The sequence below is a fragment of the Mercenaria mercenaria genome, chromosome 18 (assembly GCF_021730395.1).
Source record: "Mercenaria mercenaria strain notata chromosome 18, MADL_Memer_1, whole genome shotgun sequence".
Taxonomy (NCBI): domain Eukaryota; kingdom Metazoa; phylum Mollusca; class Bivalvia; order Venerida; family Veneridae; genus Mercenaria; species Mercenaria mercenaria.
The window spans coordinates 58,794,294-58,818,274 of NC_069378.1; the positions used below are offsets into that span (position 1 = coordinate 58,794,294).

The window sequence follows — 23,981 nt, forward strand, 5'->3', positions numbered from 1 at the left end:
CAGCCTTATATGCAATGTAAATTTTCGTTGGGGGTATATGCAACAGCTTAAAGACAAACTGTCAGGGAATGTGACACAATTTATTATACATGAATTTAAACGTGATGTTAATTTTTTTAAATGCATGTAGGGCAACGCACATACTTTGAGAATGAATAGGGTGTATTAAGGAGGTAGGTTACCTTTATTGCAGGGGAAATTGAAATCTGTAGTACATAGTGAATTCTAACTGTTTCTTGTAGAGCTATATGTATATAGCTGCTAGTCGGTGTTTTAGTACCTTATTGTTCCTATATAGGAAAATATTCATGTTTTAATCACATGACCCGCAACCGACTTTTTATATGAATTATAGAAGGAAAAAATGAGAGTTTCTATTTTTCACTCTTTTGTCAATTAAATAGAATAGTAATTAATGGCTAAGTGTATGGCATTAACTGCAACCTTTGTATTGTGAATGAAAAAAAAATGTATGTAGCGGGGCTTGTGTTTCCATGGTAACACAATTTATTCCATTTTTAGCAAAATCTTATTGGAATGAAATGTTATTGGAGCCCCATGTTCATTGTCAGAAGCATATGGTCTGTTAAGTAAGTAATATGTATGCACACTATTGGTCACACTTACATTTTATGTTCTGTAAAATTTACAATTCATCTGTTACCATGGCAACAGGGGTCGTATAATGCAAATATTTTTTTTTAATTAATACTTGTAAATTTATACATAGTTCTTCTTTTTTTACTTGTAAACAACTTCAACCATTTTAACATGTAACTTACTTATTTTCCATTCTCTCAGTCGTAATTTCATGGTAAAGATCGTTTTAAATAAGTACTTGGCAGCTACTTCTATGTTGACAGATCTATAAAAAGTTGTTATATCACGTTTAAAAGCGTATATCTCTGCTTTGATTTAAAAAAAATCACTTAATTTTATGTTAAAATGGGACAGATGAGCATGTTTACTACACAAATTCATAAAAAAGATATATGTTACGGGCCTTGTTTTTCCGTGAGAACGTACTTTTGTTGGAGCGGAGTCGTTAATTGGCTATAAAGTGTGTGAACGCACCTATCTAGCAAAGTATTGGATTGTTACAAGGAAGTTTTAAAATCTAATTTTCGTGTATATTTTGTATTCAATGTTTGAGAATATAACTTTGCAAGGAAATTCTACGGATGTATCGGTAATATCCAATTAATTGTCCGTCGGTTTAATCTTTTCTGTTATTCACGTCATAAATCGAGTGCATCTCTTCTATTTCCGGTAATGAGCAGCATTACGGCATAAATGTGCTTTTCTAGTGGAAGGAGGAATTGTGCGTTAATCATTGAAATATTCGTGAATAAGGAGGATAGACAGCTTGTAAATGACATTGACCAAGTGTTAAAATATCTATTTCCGGTAATGAGCAGCATTACGGCATAAATGTGCTTTTCTAGTGGAAGGAGGAATTGTGCGTTAATCATTGAAATATTCGTGAATAAGGAGGATAGAGACAGCTTGTAAATGACATTGACCAAGTGTTAAAATATCAATTTTCGATATTAATTTGCTGATTACGTGAAATATGCAAGCGAAATGTGGTCTAATCGGGAAATGTGAAGCGCAGAAATTATACGGAACTATGTATCGTACACGGTACAGTAACATCGTCACGCATAATCATAATGGCTGGTCATTGGCGATCGTTTGTGAAGAAATGAATAACAATCGTATGGTAATGAAACTGAACTGGGTCTGGGAGACTGATAAGTTTTGTGCGAGAAGTGGTCGATATTCAAATCCAGGATGTATCAATAAAGCACTGAAGGATAATGTGCGATGGGGGAACCGTTTCAGGTATGGTGTAAATAAAAATAAATATAAACGTCAAAACTCTGTAGGACCAAAATAAAGTAAAGTTACTGTTTTTTTTTTTTTTTTGTTTTTTTTTTTTGGCTTGCACTCTTTCAGTACAATGTCATGTAAGTTTCAGATATGGCCAGGTTGTGACATAATCGGCATTTAAACCTATTAACAGATAAAACGCTGGCAGCGATGACAATTTCATTGGGAATTGCCTATTCTATTTTGATCTTTCGACTTGAGTGGAGAAATTGCCTATATGAAAAATTATCGCAGTATTTCTTAGGATTGTGTAAAATTTGTTGGACTACCCCAGTGTCATGTATGGATGCAAGTTTTATTTGAGTTTATCTAGTGAATGTATATTGGCAGCAAAAAGCAGCATTTAAATCAAAGCTTGTAGTGCTCAGTCAGTGAGAATTTCAGCAAAAATTTCCTCCACTATTTTGGTCAGTGCAAGACTAAGTGGAGATTATTGCACTTAAGAAAAATAACTGATTAACTCATCATTTCCTAGGATCAAGCCAATTTAGTTTGTAACGTATGAATGGTCATAAACTTCTGAATTATTGCTGTGGGTTAAGGGCAGTACAGTAAATTTGACTTGACTAAATTTTAAATTTATAGGGAGTCAGTAGCACAGTGGTTAGCAGTCTGGACTACAACGCCAGTGGTCCGGGTTTCATTCCTGGTCGTGGCTGTTAAAAATGTTATCCCAACTAGTGTTCAGTGCTGGGTGATTTACTTAAACTGGTGCTGTTCCTGGCAGTGTCGGCCTAAGCTGGCAGCTGGGGAGGCAAATACGACACTTGCCATGGACTTGACTGGAAATTAGTTGTTCCATTCATTCCAGATGGGGACTTTTGTCTACTACCTGTGTTAAGCAAGAATCTTCACCTTTTTACCCAGTTTATGAATGTATGTACATGTGTAGTGGCTTATGTCAGTAGTACTATATAGTAATGATACTACTGACAGTCAGGGGTGTAACTGTTTTAAGTTATGTAACCTATTTCAATTACTTTTTCAACATAATTCAAGCATTTTACAATCTGCATTAGCTATAAAATATAGTTAACTCTTGCAACTTTTTTTGCTGTTTTCACAAAGTGACCTTTAAATTGAAACAAGTAGCAAACTGTGGTTAATACAATTTATTTTAGTCTGATCATGACCTGATATTTTTAATTATGCAAAAAGGGATGTTAAGGGTTCTTCATCACTGATGATCAGCCTTGTGTAAACAATTTTACTGCATAGCTGGAGAGATAAAAGTTCAAGGATTCAATGAAGTAATTGCACTAGTCTCATTCAAAATGAGGAATTGGCTCAGGGGGACTTTGTAACATTTTATGATAAACAAATTATGAAAGTATAAGCAGTAACTCAGATGGGTTATAAATTCGATAACTTGAAACGGTTACACCCCTGACTGACTAATTATCAGATATTTGAAGTTGCTATTAAATAATGTTTCCAGTAACTGGACCTCTAAACCTGTTGTACAGATGTATCAAAATTAAAAGTGCATGCAGGATTTTCTTATCAGGAAAATTACAGATAACCTATTAATTTACATTTTTTATCTATAAATTTACAGATTGTGTGAATGATTGAAACCTGATGAAATAACATTTAGGCCTAAAAAAGAAAAATGTTGTGGTACTGGTAACATGATTGCCAAAATTGCTAGGTAGGGTAGGTCGATTTTTTAAAAAATTTTTTAGCTTGACTTCGAAGAAAAAGTAGAGCTATTGTACTCGCCCCGGCGTCGCCGTTGCCGTTGGTTAAAGTTTTTGATAAAGTCAAATATCTCTGTTACAGTCTGTAACTATCAAAACTATTGACTTGAAACTTAAAATAATTATTTACTATCAAAGTCTACACCAGGACAAACAATCCCCATAACTCTGATTTGAATTTTGACAGAATTATGCCCCTTTTTAACTTAGAATTTTTGGTTAAAGTTTTTGATAAAGTCAAATATCTCTGTTAATATGCAAGCTTTTGATGTGAAACACTTAAAATACTTATTTACCATCAAAGTCTACACTAGGAGAAACAATCCCCATAACTCCGATTTGAATTTTGACCGGATTATGCCCCTTTTTAACTTAGAATTTTTTGTTAAAATTTTTGATCAAGTCAAATATCTCTGTTACTATTAAAGCTTTTGACTTGAAACTCAAAATAGTTATTTACTATCAAAGTCTACACCAGGATACACAATTCCCATAACTCTGATTTGAATTTTGACACTCTGATTTGAATTTTGACAGAGTTATGTCCCTTTTTAACTTTTTACTGGCAAAGCTCTAATTCAGAGTCAAACACTGAGAAAAGTCGAGCGCGCTGTCTTATGGACAGCTCTTGTTTATAGGTAAAGTGATTCATTTTTGAAAACCATTATATCTTGTAGTTTTCACTCAGTTTCAACTTAAAACCTAAGGTTTACAATGTATATTTGCTTTAAATGTTGTTGTGTGGCTGTCTTCTTCATTAGTCATTAGTTATGTATGTGCATGTATCTTCACTTTTGCTTGTACTTTTTCTATATATGCACCCTTTGGTTATTAGTCACCTTCTGCTTGGTGCTAGTTGGCTTTGTAACACACAAGTACGGTGAGTGGTGTGATGCACTAATACCATATTAACCATTAGCCAGGCAATGCAAGCATCGTGCAACCTGGGGGTTCCAGCTAGTGTAGAAAAGAACAACTTAAAAACCAATACCACATTTGCAGCGGACTATCATGCTAGGACAAACACTTAAAAACTAGAGTGGTCACAAGCAAAAGTTTACGGACACACAGACACCGTATGATCGCAAATACTCACCGTGTCACTCTGACAGGTGAGCTCAAAATACAACAAGACTAGAATATGGTGCACATATTAATGTAGTTGCATGTTCCATCCTGTCATTGAATATTACAATATGTCAGACATAATGCATATCTTATCTGTGAGACTGCATGTTTTAATATTAACACTAACCCTAGTAAAAGTAATCTCAAGGAGCTGACTGGCAAATGACTCAATGTTAAAATGAATCTTTATTTACAAAAGTTTGAAAATCAATTTATCGATGGAAAAGAACCTTGTGTATTAAAAAGCTTTTTAACTATCTTTGTCACAGTTACACTGCAAGACATACAAGGTAAATACAGAATGTGGTGAATGCCAAAATGCCATCTTCTCGCATTTGGCTGTCAATTTTAATAGTACTATATTAAAGGCAAAGTACTCATGATAATTTTGCAGGCCAGCTCCTTTTACATATTATTGTTGAAATGATGTACAAACGTTAATGTATGCTTAGTATGCTATATGTTTAACAAATAATCAAGGCCTTCGAGTGGTTTATTGCCTAGTTTACCACGGTTCAGAGTTCGGATGCGTAGGACTGAAGCATCTGAACAATGAACCGTGGTAAATTACACGATAAATTACAAGAAGGCCTTGATTGTTTTAATTCTCAGTCTGACATGCTCATTGACAAATTTTAATAAATACTATTCTGGACTTCATTTACCTCAAAGCATTGTACTACAGATCTTCCTTCAATGTTACGATAAAAAATGGGTGGAGTCAAGAGAAATAGCGATAGTGGACTTTTGCACGATTTGCACGATTTGCATGTGCTGCCCATAGGAAATGTACACGTCTACAAAATGTGTTTTGTCAGTTTTCTTAAACATTAGATTTCAAATCCGTGCTGTAATAAAATGCCACGACTTAGTGAAACTCAGTGAATTGAAGCATTAACAATACTTCAACAGGATGATAACGTTATTTACGTCAGCAGAACGTTTGGGTGCCAGAGTAAAGTCATAATTCTTTTGCACGTGCAATTTTAGCAAACTGGTCAAGTTGCTGTACGTCATATATCCACCAGACCTCGAGTGATAACCGCTACACAAAAATGGAATCAAATTGTTAGTGACGTCCTTCTACTGTTACGCTATGCCTATGCGCTGCCATATCAGTGCTTGAATAAATAGCTAAGGTGGTCACACACAGTATTTAATTCTAATAAGCTTGTCTCTGTTAAAACACTCTTACGCTGAAATGACGTCATATTTACGTACGGTGACGTCAAATATTTGGTTGCGACAAAGAAAGAAAGCTTCAAAATCTATATTTTATCTTGTGTTTGAGTTTAAGGGCATATTAGAATCGAAATAATTTATAGTACAAGCGTGCTTAAACACTATACTATTGGGTGGTAATACGTCATTCAAAACGTCGTTCAAATAATTTCACTCGGGCTGCGCCCTGGTGAAATTATTGCACCCAACGTATAACCACGCATCCGCGCAGTCTGGTCAGGATCCATGCTGTTCGCTTTCAAAGTCTGTTGCAATTAGAGAAATTGTTAGCGAACATCATGGATCCTGACCAGACTGTTGTCCTGCTAAAGTTGCATAAATAGCGTTAAAGCACAATTTTGCTATAAATTATTTCTTAAATGAAATATTGTTTGAGGAACAGGCAGCTTTTTTATCATCTGACAAGAAAGAGTTTTATAACTACCTTTTTTGACCCCTGTTGGCTTTGAATAGCCTATAATCCCATAAATGTCAAAATTTTGAAAATAATCGAAACACATAAAATTTGCCATAAACTGCACCTTACTTTGGTACTATAAACGTGACATACTTTTAGACAAAAATCTACTTTGAACAACATAATCTACTTCATTTAACAAAAACCCGAGTGCACACTTTCTTTTGCCGTTGAGTATAGTTCTGTACCAATGAAATGTACGAAATTATCTCTTTTCTCTAATGATATAATCCAGTATTTTCTGAAAAGCATATGGCTAAAATCTTGCTGATAATAATTCTAACCATAAAACTTTTATTTCAGGCAGAATTGAAGAATCAGTGTCAGATTATCTTCACTTGATAACATAAAGGTTCGGACATGAGCCAGGGTTGCATTGAATGAGGAAAAATGTTTGTGCTGCGTTGAGCCATGGTTTACACCAAAGTACAGATTTTGATGCTGTGAAAGGTTACAATAGTGCATTTAGAAAAGGTATTCCATGGCTTGAAATATTGGACGTATTGGCGAAAAGTGATTCAACATCCCTTCAAACGTACAAAGTGTAGGTGAAATGTGCAATTAGAAGAATACAGACTTTCAGTTAGATGGGAAAAAGTCTATTTATTTGACAAAACATATTTCAAGCTATTCACAAAGTAACAGTAAATGTAAACAAAGTGTTCCAAATTGGCTTGAAATAATGGATGTATTGTCGAAAACTAATTCAACATACCTTCAAGGTGTAGAAATTATGTGCAATTAGAAGAATGCAAACTAAGGGTGTAACCATACCATACGTTAGTTTCACAGTACAATACATATCGGGATACAGATACAACAATATGGTACATATTGCGATACAATTTGAGTATCATACATAAGCATTTATGTGACAAAATGAAAAAACAAATCAATGGTCCTTCTTCTGGAAAATATTTGAAATTTTGCTTTAAACATTGTTAAAGTAAAAAAGCTGTATTAAATGATACTTTTATTTAGTTGCTTTCTTATTATTTGTATGGAATATTTCATTCAGTACTTTTCAATGCATTTTTACTTATATTGAAACAGGCCTATGACACATTACGCTTATTGCCAGACTAATGAGTATTGATACAGTGAAATTTGATATATCGTTACACCCTTAAATGCAAACTTTCAATGAGATGAGAAAAATTCTGTTTTTGTAACATAACATATTTCGATCTATTTACAAAGTACAGTAAATGTAATAGTAAATGCATACATTAACAAAGTAATAATTTAACCCTTATCCTGCTAAATTTCTATAATGAACTTATCAATCTTTCAATTTTGACAGTATCATTAACAATTGTTCACTATCACGAGGCAGTACAAGAACCAGGTCCTTAGGTCAAAGGTCAAGGTCACACATGTGAGATTTAACAATGTTGACTGAAGTTCTGATTCATTTCATACAGAATAAAATTTAATATTAACAACGGTATGTACCTGATAAACTGTTGTAACTGCGACCACTCCCTCTGTTTTGCCAACCAGCATCTACTGCACACTTCAGCTCACCTTCAAGTCCATAACTTTTTACAGAATGTAAAAGCAAAGCATTGTAAAATCAAATATGGAATGTACTAGTATATGTTGTTTTTTAAAATATCAAGTGTCTAACAAGACGGGAACTAGACAGTTCTAATAGTACAATGTTACACTACAATGATTACTCTGATTATTGTCAACATTACTATAACAAATCTGGTAGAAACTTAAACAGTTAAAGAAAGGGAATAAAAAATAGAATAAAATTACTGATTCTAAGCATATTTGGCACCCTCATCTCTTAGAGCAAACACAACCATCCTTGCCAAGAATACAGGGACATATTTCTGGGTGAATCAAAAAACCGAAGTTACCGATTACTTAGCAACCCACATCCCTTATCGAGTTCAAGTCATTATTTGCCTGGAGGGTGTTTGTATTGATACGCCTTCAATGAATCAGACTAAAGTAAAATTTAAAAAAAAAACTGATTTCCTCTGTGACATAGCGATAAAAGAATTTCAAAGATAAGAAACTGTTTTTTTTCCTTCAAACCATTGTTAAAAGGCTGCTATTTATTATCAAATTTTGTGCCTGATATTTTTCATTTCGAATGGTAAAACAAACCTTTACCAGTTGTTCAATCCACAATACAGTGGTTACTGTGTGTTGGTTAACACTTTTCGGTTATTGAAAAAGGATACATGTACAATATTAATGTTTGTAAAGTTAAAAACACTGAATACCGTTTCAATGTTTCCTCCTTCTCTATCATTCTAGCCTTTCTAACACTTTCATCTGCTGATTCTTCGATAGCTTGGCCAACCTCTCTTTCTCGTTTCTGTTTTGAGGAAATTAAAACATTGAAAAACAAATTGTTTACATAAACATTACAGTTCAGATTAAAAATTAAGCTCAAAACATGATATCTGTTTGGATCATATTAAATTTGTACTGCATGTAGCAATTTTTAAAAAGAAGCAAAATGTCATCACATACTTCAATGAACTGTAAGAGTGATATGTACCTGTACAAATGTAAAATCACAATTTGTTAAAATTATGATATATATTGTATACTGCTTCAACAATACAACATCTATGATAATTTCTTTCTTTTTTTGCTTCTCTAAAACTGAATGAACAATCAAATAACACATACGTTTAAGTTCAGTAATTTAACTTGTAAACATTTTATACTACCTTCAATGTTTTTTTACATGGAACTGGTATGTTTAAACTGGAAATAAGATTATTTGCTTTCGTCTCCCCTATTCCAGCATCAAGCATTCCTAAAGTAAAGGAAAAATCTGCAATAAAAACTGTGTCATTTATTGTACAGAGTTGTAAGGAGTTGCGGGGGGGGGGGGGGGGGGGGGGGGGGGGGGACGCACCATTTCTCATCATCCCCTTGACATAATTTAATTCAACTTCACACATGTCTTAGGTTCTTTCAGAATTTTTGTTGCAGTGTAACGGGATGTTTTTAAGCTCACCTGAGCCAAATGCTCAGAGTGAGCTATTGTGATCACTCACCGTCCAGCGTACGGCCACACTTTTTTTTAAACAACATCTCCTTCTAAACCACCAAGAAAATTTTGATGAAACTTCACAGGGATGATTCTTGGATAGCCTTCTTTACAAATTGTTCAAAGAATTGAATTCTGTACAGAACTCTGGTTGCCATGGCAACCAAACTGAAAAACTTTAAAAATCTTCTTGTCCAAAACCACAACGCCTAGGGCTTTGATATTTGGTATGTAGCATCATCTAGTAGGTGTCTACCAAGATTGTTCAAATTATCTCCCTAGGGTCAAATATGGCCCCACCTCAGGAGTCACATGGTTTATATATGGTTTTATGGTTTATGGTGCGTGGGCAGTGTTGCATTTTCCATTACTGCTCATGAACAGACTCAATCAAACCGAGTCTGCAATTTTCACTGTTTGCCTTGTTCTCGGTGCTTCCGAGGGATCTATTTTCCAGATTTTATTATATAGACTTGTATAGGGAAAAACTGAAAATCTTCTTGTCCAAAACCATAAGGCCTGGGGCTTTAATATTTAGTATGTACCATCATCTAGTGGGCCTCTACAAAGATTCTTCAAATTGTCCCCCTAGGATATAATATGTATCCCATCAAATATGTTGTCATCTCTCTGAAACTTAGAAATCCAATTTTATTTTACAAATTTCCCCATGATATGAAAACGAGCATAGTGAGAGTATGGATGAACAAAGCTGAAAAAATCATTATTGGCCTTAAATAGGTTCAAACCCCTGCTAATGACTCGCTGATTTCTAAAGGGTTATTAAAATCATAATATAAATCATGTATTTCCATTATTGGTGTGGATGTTTGCAGTTTGATCTCAAATCACTAAGAGGTCCCCACTTTTCATTTATCTTTGAATTGAATTTACGATACACAAGTTGGTTACGTTTAGATTCTCTGTCGCAGCGGTTATAATGCAAGTTTTGTACTGAAATTGCTCAACTTTGAGAGTGTAGCGAATTCTTTCAAGAATTGATTTTACAATAGTATTACACAGTAAGTATTGTTCTTATTCATGGTACCTGCGGCCGCAGAACGTTATGATATTTTTGTACTGTTTGTTCAACTGTGAGAGTGCAGCTTTAAAAGTTTCAGCATTAACTCTGAAAATTCTAGGGGGTGGAGGGGACCCCCAACCACTGGATCCACCAATGACTCCACATCTGGAAGTTTATAACTAGGAAGTTCATATCGCATAATAAATTATGCACTTTCCATAAAGAAATGGTGTTTCATATAGAAAAATATCGTAAAGTGGTAGAGCAGTATAAAAATGAATAACAGTATGACTTTATATTTGTTTATATGGATTTTTTACCTGAAAATGCTTACAATACCACGACAGATGTGTCAATACATAGGTATTAAACATTGAGACGGCAGCCTCGGTAGAGGTAGAGCGTCGGCTTTAAGTGCGGGAGGTCGTTGGTTCGAGCCACGGCCACGTCATACCAAAGACGTAAAAAATGGTAGATATGTCCTAAAAACACAAAACGAAAAATGTTACTAGCATCTTCCTCGTTTGGCGCTCCGCATTAAGGAGATAGTGCTTGGACTAGTCAGCCCGGTGTTGGTATAATGTGACTGGTGGGGGTATCATGCCACGTGTCTACGCGCGATATTCCAGTGAGGCGGCACTATAAAGTTGAGCATTATGCTCACTGCTACAAGTAGACACCGTCGTTTATATGACTGAAAAATTGTTGGAAAAGAGGTTAAACCTGAACACACCCACACACACACAAAACCCCGTATGTACCTGAAGCAAATTTAGTGTTTATATCAAACACTTTCCCATGTTTTTTACTGGTTGTAATTTTTGTGACTTTTTCACACATGATGTTTTGACACTTGATATGAAGGTAACTCCCAAGTCCATAGATGGTCTCCCCAACACAGTCATTAATAAACAGTCTGCTTCCGCACGAACAACCCTGGTTTAGAGACTTTATCAAGTACGGAATATCTATTATCCTGTTTCCTTCCAAAAAGCTCTGCTCTGACGTTATTTCAACATATGCACCAATGTTATTATCAAATTCAGTTTCAGTACATGGTATATCACATGAATATCCAACAGAGACAGATTGCTCATGATCTATAATGTCTACATAAGAATGGTCATGTAACACAGACTGATCTAGATCTAAATTCTAGTAAAATACATTTTCACTTTCACTTTCAGCATTCTGATTGTTCTGGCGTATACTATGTTTAAAACGCCCATTTTTCCATCTCTTTGCCATCTTAAATATTACCGGACCTGCCGCATTTGTAAAAGTAAAAAATAGATATATAAAAAAGAATGGTGTAAACAGAACTATAAATATATTGCACTCTTCGAACACGAATCACAGTTTTGACAGCTACTTGTTTATACAGGAGACGCCGGTGTACTTGATTAGAGGCATTCCATTCTGTGATCATCGGAATATTCTGCATTTCTGCGTCGGTTGTAATTGTATGGGAAACGTTTATTTCCTGTGTAATTTGTCTTACTTTCCCAAATTGTAATCGTTTTTCAGAAAACAAAATAATGCTGCGTTTGGAAACCATATATAAGATGAGAAATTTATAAAATTAAGGTTAAATACCCACTATTTTATTCGTTCTCCGTAGATTACTCGGTTAAAGAAACCTCGTTCTCGTTCGAGCATGCGCACTATCAAATTCGAAGGTAACCTACCTCCTTAATCAATTTTGTATGTAGCTGTCAAGGGAGAAACGCCGTTAATGAACATAATGAAGAGCAAATAATTACTATGCCAGGGAATATGACACCACTTACTGTACACCATTTTAAAGGTATTCATATTGTCTTTCAAATGCTTGAACACGCAATGTTCTATCTTTGGGAAAGTACTTCTAACGGCATTCTCATAGAAGACATAAGGTAGAAGATTGAATGAACTTCCTAAATTATACCAGAGATAAAAACCTGGGCCACAATAAATTTGAATGACAGTAGATATCTTTAAATATCTGTAAAATGATGTATGATGCATTGTATTATATATTCCCTGAAAAGAAACCTGTGCCGCACATGTTTAAGCTCCGTTGACCAACCAATAAACGTTAGTGTTTGCAAACGGTGTTACTGCTATTTCTGTTACTGTTGGCCAAAAAGTGGTTATCTGATAACTGTTGAGTGTCGTCGACGACACTTAGTAGCTTACCATTGAAATCTTTGAAAGTACGCTGAATTTAACAATTATCAATGTTTCACTATTGAAACCAGAATTGTTAGACCACGTACAAGTAGAATTATTTTTTTCTATAACGAAATTTAATAAGAGTGTGGAAAGCAGCTTTAACTAACTCAAATTTGAGTGATTTAATTAAATTTTGAAAAGCCCATTTGTTTAATAATTTCGGAATGGTTTCAGTTTGGAAATTTGAAAACAAATGTTGTCATGTTGAATAAAGACTTATACAGGTGGATCTGCTCCCTTTTTGATGTTTCCCATGTGGAACTTTGTTGAAAAGTTTGAGTTCAATACTTTCATTACTTCTTCCCCACTAGCAAAGAATAGGGCTGTCTGTATGCAAATCACCCAGAAATGGAACCATAGGTTTTGGCGACTGACATTAGGCTGCAAAGGTATCTGATTTCTTACTTAATTATTCATTCATTTTGTTTTCGTTATTGCAAACATGAAGTTAATGTATCTTTATAAAGGATTGAAAGTTCTTAAGATTTTCCGCATACGTATATATGCTAACTAGGTAGATGGGGTACATCAACACCAACGTTTTGCATTTTATTCTGTATGTAATGCATACAATAGCATTTTGTGATAATCAAAGTAAATTATTACTTATTTCAGACACTAAAAGAAAAGATTTATAATAAGAAATGTCACATAAATTTTGTTTTCACCATCAAAATCAATGTCATTCCAATATCAGGCTGAACTGCATTCAAAAGACACCAACGTACTTATAATGGTCATTAAATTTTTTGGACCGACATCCACCCTTAAAAGTTTCCTGAAGGATAGTTTAACATCATGATATAGCTCAACCTTTGCCTAATTTCTGGGTTACGACTTGTAATTTTTCTGGCCTTGGCCCACAGACCACAAAATGCTACAGCTTAAAAATTGTTTATCATAGAAATGAATAAAAGCTGCTGATGCTGCTGATGCTGCTAATGATGATGATGACTTGTTATGATGGCTAATGATGATAACGATGAGGATGTGCATGATGGATAAGACAGATAATGACTGATGATTGGATCTATGGCAATGATGATTAGATAAATGGTGATAATGACTAATGAATGACGATAAGCATGATGTTATGAATATTGATGTATAATAATGTGTGATGATGCTAGAGAATGAAAAATGGGATAAATGATAATTATGGCTGATGATGATATAAACACTAACCATGCTAATGACTGATGTTGATGATAAATAATTACGGTAAGTGATAAATAATTTCCATAAAGCGCGCGAACATTATTAAAGTTTATGATAACGAAGTGAGGTTCTTTTAAACTCGAACAACTCGTTTAAATTAAATTGTAAAAGTGTTGCTGCAAAAATTAAATCTAGCAACGCGTCAAATGTAATTTATAATACACAGGAATAAAAAGAAAAGAATAACACATAAGGAGAAATCATTTGCATTTAGGTTTTTTAATGTTATTGCCTTCTAACACTGTTTGAAACAGAATGACATATCTATTACTATTAGTATTGCGTTTTCCATTAAAATCAATTCTGTTTGTCAATTCTGCTGTTGTTTTTTTCAAATATAATTCATTATTTACTTCGTACATAATTCGACATGACTTACGATTGTGAAACATATGGAGCTAAATTTCAAAAGCTAAGTCAGCTTTACTTTACAACATCGACGGACTGAAAATCACAGGCCAGCTTTCATGTGCAAGCTGCGAGAAAACGTTTACCAGAAAGGATAATCTGGACCGTCACATGAACAAAAAACATAGCGATGAAAACACTCGTCATTGTCCAGAGTGCCATCGCGTTTTTACACGACTGGATGCATTAGACTGTCATTTCCGCTAACAACAAGATCAGAAGAAAAAGGACAAAAGACCATCAGAAGTTGAAGAAGATACACATGTCATCAAAAGACTAAAAAGATGATGATCCACGTCGACTTTATACGCTGACAAAACTTGAAAACAAAGAATTTCGACATTCAGAGCAACTTCAACTTACAAGATTTTATTTGAAGACATTGAGATAACAGAATCTAGTGACTTTTAAAAGAATGTTCTCGGCTCTATATGAGGGTATCACAATGGGAGAACAGAGTCCTTCCTTGGACTATCCTATTGTTATACCATTTGGCAGACTTCCCGCATTGACTACAGAGCACTTCATGGCGGTAATCGAGCGTCTTCTTCAGTCAAACTAAGATTTTGCCACTGATGAATTGTTAATCCTCGAAGTTACTGTTGTCGATTTGCCTGATCGAGGAAGCAAAAAGATGTGTAAATATGTCAACACATCAATTTCTGCTGGCTTAGCGATGCATAATTCAAATAAAGAACGATTAACTGTGCTGTTCCCGATCATTTGTCACAGAGAAAGCCAAAACAGATAAACACAAACAGTGGAACAACATTCGAAGTCGTATGATTCAAGATAAATAAGCCCAGGGTCTACATCAACAAGATATATTATGGTATAGAAGAAATAAGACAATTCCAACGAGTGCTACAAGGTTACCAGATTCGTGTGGTTTCTAAAGACTATTTCAATGCAATAATCTACAAAGAAGCTGAAGCTGAATAGAAACTCTATTTATATTACCATAATAAACATTATGACGTTATTTCCAGTATGCCAGCTTTTCTGTTTAAAAACCTCTTTTACACGAAATATCACAAAGGTTAGAACCTAAAAAAGAAACACAAGTGCAACAATATTTACATGTCGTATAATGCATGATGATTGCAAAGAGGAGGAATGGATAAAATGTGATGACTGTCATTGCTTATTCAAAGGAACGGACTGCTTATCTTTGCACAAAAAGCTTTCAGGTTCCGGAAATTCGGCATGGTTGTCGCTGTTAAGACTGAAGTAAATCACTTAAGAAAAAACTATGTAAAAAGCAGCATCAGTGCGAAGATGTATATTGTAATGTATGTAAAGACAATTTCAAAGAGGGCCGTCGTTGCTATATGATGCCAGAAGAAAACAATTTGGAAGAGCAAATGTCAATAGAAATCATCAATGCAATTGAACATTCGAACACATTTATTCTGTTTTGCTTTGAATGTAGGCAAGATTACATGTTAAAATATGGGCGGGTTAAACACCTGACATGTATGGAAAATGTCAAAATCGTCTTATGTCTAATTTTGGTGTGCATGAACATAGGCCGAATTTGTGTGTGGCTCAAAGGAATGTACTGCATGTTTTGGACCACGATAACATGTTTTTGAAGGTGAAAGCACTCTGGAAGATTTTTGTCTTTGGCTTCTGTCAGGGGATAACTATAACTATACAGTGCTCTGTCATAAGTTTCAAGGGTATGATTCATATCCTATACTTCAGTACTTATACAGAAATGCTGTGCTGCCAACAATTGTCTTTAACAGTCCCATCTTGTGAAATCAAACTGATAGATTCTATAAACTTTCTCCCCATGACGTCAGCCAAACTGCCAGCCATGTTCGGTTTCGAAGAACTGAGAAAAGGTTACTTCCCATATTTGTATAACAGGAAAGAAAACCAAAATGATATGCTTGACAGACTTCCCGACCTGTTATATTACAATCGAGACTCAATGAAACTTAAAGACAAAACTGATTTCTTGACGTGGTACAACAGACAAAAAAAAATGACATTTGATTTATTGTGGCGATATTGTATGAAGTTTCGCGATAGCTACAAATGTATTGCAGCGAAAGATCCTTTTGAAAGATATAACAATAGCATCAGCTTATAATCTGGTTTTTAAAACTAATTTTCTGTAACCTGAAACTATTGGTCTGATTCCTCATAAAGGTTATAGCCCTGAACAAATACACGCTATAAAAGCTTTGCAGTGGTTAAAATATATTTCATAATCCGAATGAAAATGAAATACCAAAGACGGTGGTGAAAAGATGATAAACCCATACAGGGTTGATGATTACGCAGGGGAAGACGGCAAAAGGGGTATGTTGAATTTAATGGGGATTTTTGGCATGGTATCAGGCTAGATATTCAAGGTCAACAATTAATCCAGTAAATCAAATAACAATGTGTGAGTTGCTTGATAAAACATTAGAAAAGCAACACTATTTGGAAAGTCAAGGTTATGAATACCGGTGTATTTGGGAATCGGATTTTGAAGGACTAGTCACAAATGATAACGCAATGAGATCCTTTATTGAAGAACTGGATATTGACGATACCAATAGGTCATCCTTTAATAATCATTGAAAATATTGGTCAACTAGCATATTAAGAGAGCGTCAAAAGGTGTAAGGTCATTCCACCTACAGGTCTTTTTCGCCGTGTATTACCATGTAAATGCAACGGGAAATTGTTGTTTCATCTTTGCATGATATGTCACTCAGGAACAAGTCCAATGTTATCATACAGATAAAGACCGCTCCTTTGTAGATACAAAATCAAAAAAAATATGAAGTATGGCACTTTGAACAAATTTCTCTTTACAGACTGTGTTAATGCATTTCTTAAATTAAAACAAGCCAGTGGATGTGTTACAGAAACTGACAGACAACATTACATCGACCTGTATGACCAGGAAGAGAGTAGTTTCCTTGAAATGAGAAAATAAAAAATAATCCAGGACTGAGGGCGTTAGCTAAACTTATGCTAAACTCCTTTTTGGGAACATTTGGTCAAAAGTCAAACATTTCCAAATTGACTTAATAGATCACCCGTTAGTTTACTTCGGCAAACTTTCTTCAGATAAGGAAGATGTGACATGTGTTAACTATGTTTCTGATAATTTCGTATAGATCTGATGGCGATACAAAGATGATTTTGTAGACAGAAACCCCATAACAAATGTGGTGATAGCCGCATACACGACCGCCAAGGTAAGACCCTTGTCTATAAAACCCGGGACAAAGAGTTCTACATGCCGACACAGACTAAATCGTTTTGTTTTTTTTTCAACAAAATAAAGGTCAAACAAAACCTGAACTTAATGATTTTCTACGTGATCTCACTGATGAGATCCCTGGCAACTCTATACAGATATTAATTACTGGCGGTCAAGGAACTATGGTTATCAAGTGCAAAAGCCTGTCGAAGATGTTAATCTTACCCATTGCAAAGTACGTGGAATCTCCCTTATCTGTAAGAATACGTAAGATGTCAACTTTGAAGTCTTAAGGACATTAGTTACAATAAGGAAGTGGTTACGCGGAAAAAAGTTCCTCTATTTGATGGTGAATATTGATGAAGTTTTGAGTGAAAGACGTGCAATTGTCACAAAATAAAGTTAATTTTATTTATCATTCTTTTAAAGGCAATGCTACAAGTAACAGATTAAGCACTGATGTACTTTTAAACTCGTGTGATATCTTAATGCATAGGTAGATTAACTGGATTAGTTGACCATATAATGTCACACCTAAGTGAGTTTTACCTGTAAATAATTGACCAATCAGTGTGTGATTGTAGAAATGTATATTGTGTCTTTTTGAATAAGCTTACACCTGAACTGGCTTTTGACTAGAGCACATGGCATTTTATAAATGCATAAAAGGACTCGATAGAATATTTGGCAGAAGTTTATTTAAAAGAAACTTGAATTTTCTTAGCTAATTAGCAAGGTGATGCTTTATGGTCAGAAGTATTTTCCTGTTTATTGAGCTTGTCACTGCAAACCAGATATCAGGGTAAGTGTGCTTTTATTCACATTTTGAACTGTAAAATTTGTTTGTTTTTTTTTTTACTTTGTACATGGAAGATTTTATGAATATTTCTTTGTGTATAATTTCATGGGTAACCAGAGGTAATAATGTAAAATCCCTTTTTTGCATATAACATACAAGTATTATGTAATGTATTTCAACAATGATGTAAAATAGTATTTTGTTGGATAAATGAATGTAAGGTTTCTGTTATTAGGTTGGTTGGAGGAGAGATACTCGTAGCTCTTGGGATTGGTAGTAGGTGCCTTCAACACGAATTTGTAGAACAGTTGAGATCTTTGACTGATGTGGAGAGCTGGTTTAGGCATGCGTACAGCAACCGAAACTTTGTATATTGGTTGGATGTTTCCGTCATAAGTATTAATGTCGGTGTTTGGACTATATTTAGATATTTATATGGTCGGAGTATTTCAATAATACTGAACAGTTTTCTACTACAAGAAACATTGACCAAATCTGTTGGTCGGAGTTGAACTAACTTTAGTGTTGATAACATTGAGGACCATGCATTGGTCGGTGATTCTAGAGACATTCAGTTCTTAAGACGGAAGTTTTAGGTAGAAGTGTTGTTGGTTGGTCCCGATTTGACTCCAGGATTACAGAACTTTTCATTATTTAACAGAATATCTTAGTTTTATATGCATGATATACTTCATATTTAATTTGATTATTAAAAGATTGATCAAAAGTTGACTTAATTTGTTAGGTGGTTATTGTAGTAGTAGAGCTGCCCACTCTGGCCAATCCTGACTTGTGACAGCAATTAATGGCATAATTGAATAGAGGAGATATGAAATAGTACATGTACAATTTGACAGAATGAGAATGTCAAAATATGCTTAACATGACTTTTGGATGGGGCCAGTTTTGCCTGTTTGAGGCCATGTGTAGAGTACCTTTCATACGCATGTGACCTGGTTCAAAATGGTTGAAAAAGAGCCAGTTAACCCAACTATAGAACTTATAGTAAAAATAACTGTGGTCTTGGGCCAAATAGGTCTTAGAACAAATTCGCCATAAGTTTTGATAGAGGGTGATCACTCTACAAGATTTATCGGAAAAACAATGCTCAACATTTATATCAATACTTTATCCGTGTCAATATTCTATATTTTGCGTTGTGAATTTCAGACATGATCTTGAACACAGTGTAAAAAGGTTAGTCAAATGATGTTGATCGTTATCTAAGTTGTTTGTCAAAATTTTAGAAATGTGCTCTTAAAGACAAAATCTGTGTTACAGTAAAAAGGCCAGATAAATGCTGTTAAACAGAGTCGAACAACAAGAACAATAGTCATTTATTCGTAAAATTTAAGCTGATGGATAACATTGAATGTACATTCGTAAAGTCATGTTCTTTCACGTTAGCATAATGAAGTCGATTGATATTTATGTTTTCTAAATAGTTAAATTATGGAGAGATGTTTTTAAATAACTTTGTCATTTGAATACGTAAAACTATCCATAAAGTTAAAGAGTTGAGTAGATATACGACTAAACCAGAGCGGATTTTCGATATATTATTTTCCTCATTTGCAAGATATATGCACACGTGTTCTAACTACTTTGCACACAATAAACATTTTACCTCATAGGTTTAAAGACATTTTAGTATATTTTTACATGTTCTATAACTTTAAAGCTCGTGTAAAGTGTTTGAGGTAAATTTTCCTTTTGGAACTTATATCCGACAAACCCATCATATACAATGTACATAACATATCAATATAGAATTGTTAAGAAGAAGTGGTAAGAAACTTTATATCTTCTATAAAATAGAACGTCACCAGTCAAAGTACATGTTATATAGGACATGTGTTGTTAAAGAGAGAATGACCTGTCTTGAAAGTGTCTTCTACTTGTTGTGAACAGTTTGGTATATTATTTATGAGAAACCAAGGTTTATGTGGCATAAATACTACAAACAAATCACCCGAGGAGAGGTTTCAAGGTTAATAAGGACTTCAAGGCGGTTACGACGCTCACACATCAAAAGACACATTACTTCACTCTTTCGGCCTTACTCTTCGCGTACGTTATCACTCAAGATATTTCAGCAATGTCCTGTGTTTTCACATGATGTGATAATTTCAATTCACAAGGATACGACTGTGATGATACAGCTCATTTGAAATTTAATACATGTATCTAATTAAATTTGAATCACATTTTCTCACGTGGCCGGAGGTGTGTTTTTGTTGTGCCGTGTATATCTTTTGGGGAAAAAACCTGTCATTAATGACATTGTTCCAATAGTATATTCAGTTTGGTTCCAGAAATTCACCGAAACACTGTCACTGACATGACCATTTTTGACAACGAATTTCTAATTTGTAAAATATGCATTTAAAATACATATAGATATTTTCGGAGTAAAGTTATTTATATAACTTTATAATGGCAGGATTTCTTCATGCAAATAAAATAATAAAATCTGAAACCTAGATCTATCGGAAGCACCGAGAACAAGGCAAACAGTGAAAACTGTAGACTCGGTTTGATTGAGTCTGTTCATGAGCAGTAATGGAAAATGCAACACTGCCCACGCCGCCTAGCACCGGTTTAAGCAGTATTCATTGTTCAAATCTAAATGAGTTGAAATCAATGATCCCGATAGACCAGAAAATATAACAACACTGAGAAAAGTAAGTTCTTTCCTTAACCATTTTATGTATTTTCTCCTAGTTTTTGTTTTCTTTTTTAATTTATTTCAAAGCATTGTTTGGTTGTAAATAAAGGTAATTGTTTAAGATTATTTGAAAAAAAAGTGTGAAACATGATACGTGAAATTCCCCGGATCAGAAATAAATAACTTTGAGTTAAGGAAAGGAAAATAACTATTTGGCTGCACGAAAAGAACAAGACGATAGATGCAAACATCTTTAGACAGACTGATTTAGTTGACCGAAATAAAGTTCATTTGAAGTTTTTTTCATTAGTTCAGATCAAAATTGGGGTCCAAATTAATATGAAGCAGAATTTCGATGTTTTCAATCAGAAAAGTAGCGAATATATATTTCTTAAATAATTACTACATTATTCATTATATAAAAAAACTGTTCTAAGGAAATAGAAAATGATCCTAAAAATAAAGCTTTAGATTTAAGGTATCGGACCCCTAATAGTAATAATTGCTTGATTTCAAAGTGATGGCCTCTGTCCAAAACGTTTGCATAGAATTCATTATACCATTAATTTGATAAAAGAAACATGAAATTATTGGTAAACAAGTATAAAACACCAAATAAAACTGTCAATATCATTCAGGGTGCCCTTAGTAAACGGACTTAATGAGACAGAATTCTAACTCCAACATTTTCGAGTCTGTAGGTGTGTTTTAAAATTTGGCTTTACATTCAGAAATAACATTCAGGCATAAAATATCCTACATTTCTTCCACATGTTATCTAAAGAGAACTTTTACCGCATGTTACTCAGTATTTTTAAAGTTGTCTATCTCTGCCTTCCTCTCCCCTGCCACCCACCCACCCACTTCTGTTTCAGAGGTATATTCACTTTGGACAACAAGAAGTCGTTTATCAAATAAAAAAGTTCCATTTTTGTACAATTAATCAATTATAGGTATTAAAAAAGTAAAAACTTACAAGCAAAAAAGGAAAATACGAGGGGCGTTCAATATGTAATGTTACTCCGTATGAAGTTCCGTAACCGCTGATAACTTTTACATGCGATTTTCGACACATTATACAGCAATTTATTGGGAGCACAATGCTGTATAGATTATAAAAATCGGCAGGTTCAAAGTAAAAAAATTATCATTTTAGTGAGGTGTACTCAGGTATACTAGGCCATAATTATAATTTAGGTTTGTCCTGGGCATCCAGAGTCTCAAAAAAAATGAATAACTTGTAAAATCACAAAATTCTATCATTTTTCTACGAGGTATAACAACTTGTGATGCGTTTGCGTTTGTTTTATACTACAGTGTAACTTCCGAAAACCGAACGACCTCCGGACCAGCCTAAAAGTTCGGTTTTTGGAAGTTTCCGGAATTCAGAAGTTTGAAAGTTTGTAGGCAAAGTGGACGAGGTGCACAAGAGTTGTGTTTCCTTACAGGAGATTATTATCCTTTTAATTTTACAATTTCATATAAAGAAATTAATTAATTAATTAATTAATTAATTACAAACATTAAGGATAATAAATACATAAATAACAAATACAAAAAGAAACAACATAATTTTAATACTAGCATTTATGCAAACATTTTCCACTTACATTTTACCATCTTTGGAGTCTAGTTTAATTTAGTTTTATCATATTTTATTGTATATATATATTCACACATGTATAGATCACATTTAATACCAGCATTAAATCAAATACATACAAATGGGTTGGGCCAAAAGTTATTCCAACATTATCTAGTGCCCTCCCCAGAACAGTCAGTTTATAAGTAGCTCAAAAGTAATGTGTTAAGATTGTGTGATTGGTTGTACAATTTCAAGATTTAAACAAAGAATTTTTGAAAATATGCATCGAAAAGAAGTATTGAAAAGAAGTTTAATAATTATTTTGCTAGATATCAAACAAAATGTTATAAAAGTGTAAAAATAATAAAGAAATAAACATATAGGAAGATATACCATTGTTTGGTTGCCGTTAGTACTGACACCACCGCCCCCAGTTTTCGCTAAATAAGTTTGCAGCAGTTACATGTTTTGGTGAACTCGTGTTAGCGTTTTTTTTTTGTTTTTTTTTTGTTATTTGAATCTTTTGCTCTCCTTAATATAAGTTTGTACTTCTTTGAACAGTATTTCATTCTTGGATTCTGTTAATGTATCAATGCCAAATAAAAGTTTCTTTGCGTTAAGAGGATGAAAGGCTCTAGTATTAATGAATAATGTTCGCCTCTGAAGTGTATATCGTTTGCAAGTAAAAAAGTAATGCTCAGCATTTTCATTCTCAGCTCCACATTCACAGGACGGGCTCGGAAAAAGATATTTTTTATACAAATCAGAATTTAGATTACTGCAGTTATTTCTTATTCGGGCATGATGAACGGCTGAAAATCTTTCGCCTTTAGTGAAAAAAGATGGAACTACTGGCGGTTGATATAATTCTTTGGAGTCCCAAGTTAGTCAACATTAAATTTTAATTAATGTTGATAATGCATAATATTTGCAATAGTTTAATCGATGTAACTAAATTATTTAAAACACCTATCTTTCTTTCGTTAAAACATAAAGAAAGTTTTTAACACGTAAGATATTTAATTCATCACATTTTCATAAATTGAATACAAATGAAAATAATCGCTAATTACTTCCTTACTTTTGAATCAAATGATCATTGTTATTATATAGCATGTCAAAATAAACGTGCGCCGCTAATAGATAAACAAAAGAACATGTTGACAGCATTTTTAGATTATCAGGTGACACTTTTAATCCAGCAAATATTTTTCTGTTCGGTTTTCGGAAGTCAATTTTAGTGTTAAAATATGAACGGTGCTTCAAAAATCGTCCGGTTTTCATAATTCGGAAGTTCCGGTTTTCAGAAGTTAATAATACATAGAAATAAGAACAGAAAAATACGGGACCTTGAGTTCCGTGCGGTTTTCAAAGGTTTTCGGTTTCCAGAAGGTCCGGTTTTCGGAAGT

General features: G+C 34.0%; 1 protein-coding gene and 1 long non-coding RNA gene across 3 annotated transcripts in view; one reads left to right on the top strand and one right to left on the bottom strand.

The window, feature by feature from the left end:
- LOC123559972 (uncharacterized) overlaps window positions 1-23,981 on the bottom strand; it is a 143,179-nt gene that overhangs the window by 95,799 nt on the left and 23,399 nt on the right. Inside the window, exons 1-4 of one of the 2 annotated variants that reach the window (XM_053530257.1) lie at window positions 11,231-11,723; window positions 9,120-9,208; window positions 8,664-8,758; window positions 7,876-7,961 (exon numbers count right to left, since the gene is read on the bottom strand). In XM_053530257.1, the coding sequence (XP_053386232.1) occupies window positions 7,876-7,961; window positions 8,664-8,758; window positions 9,120-9,208; window positions 11,231-11,309 (349 nt within the window). In that variant the 5' untranslated portion in view covers window positions 11,310-11,723. Of the gene's footprint in view, window positions 1-7,875; window positions 7,962-8,663; window positions 8,759-9,119; window positions 9,209-11,230; window positions 11,724-23,981 lie in introns of those variants that run through there. The other variant, XM_053530258.1, reaches the window with a different exon arrangement.
- Window positions 1,661-7,290, top strand: LOC123527844 (uncharacterized). The gene is made up of 3 exons (XR_008368380.1): window positions 1,661-1,845; window positions 3,452-3,544; window positions 6,724-7,290. It is a non-coding gene; the product is annotated as an uncharacterized LOC123527844 (long non-coding RNA).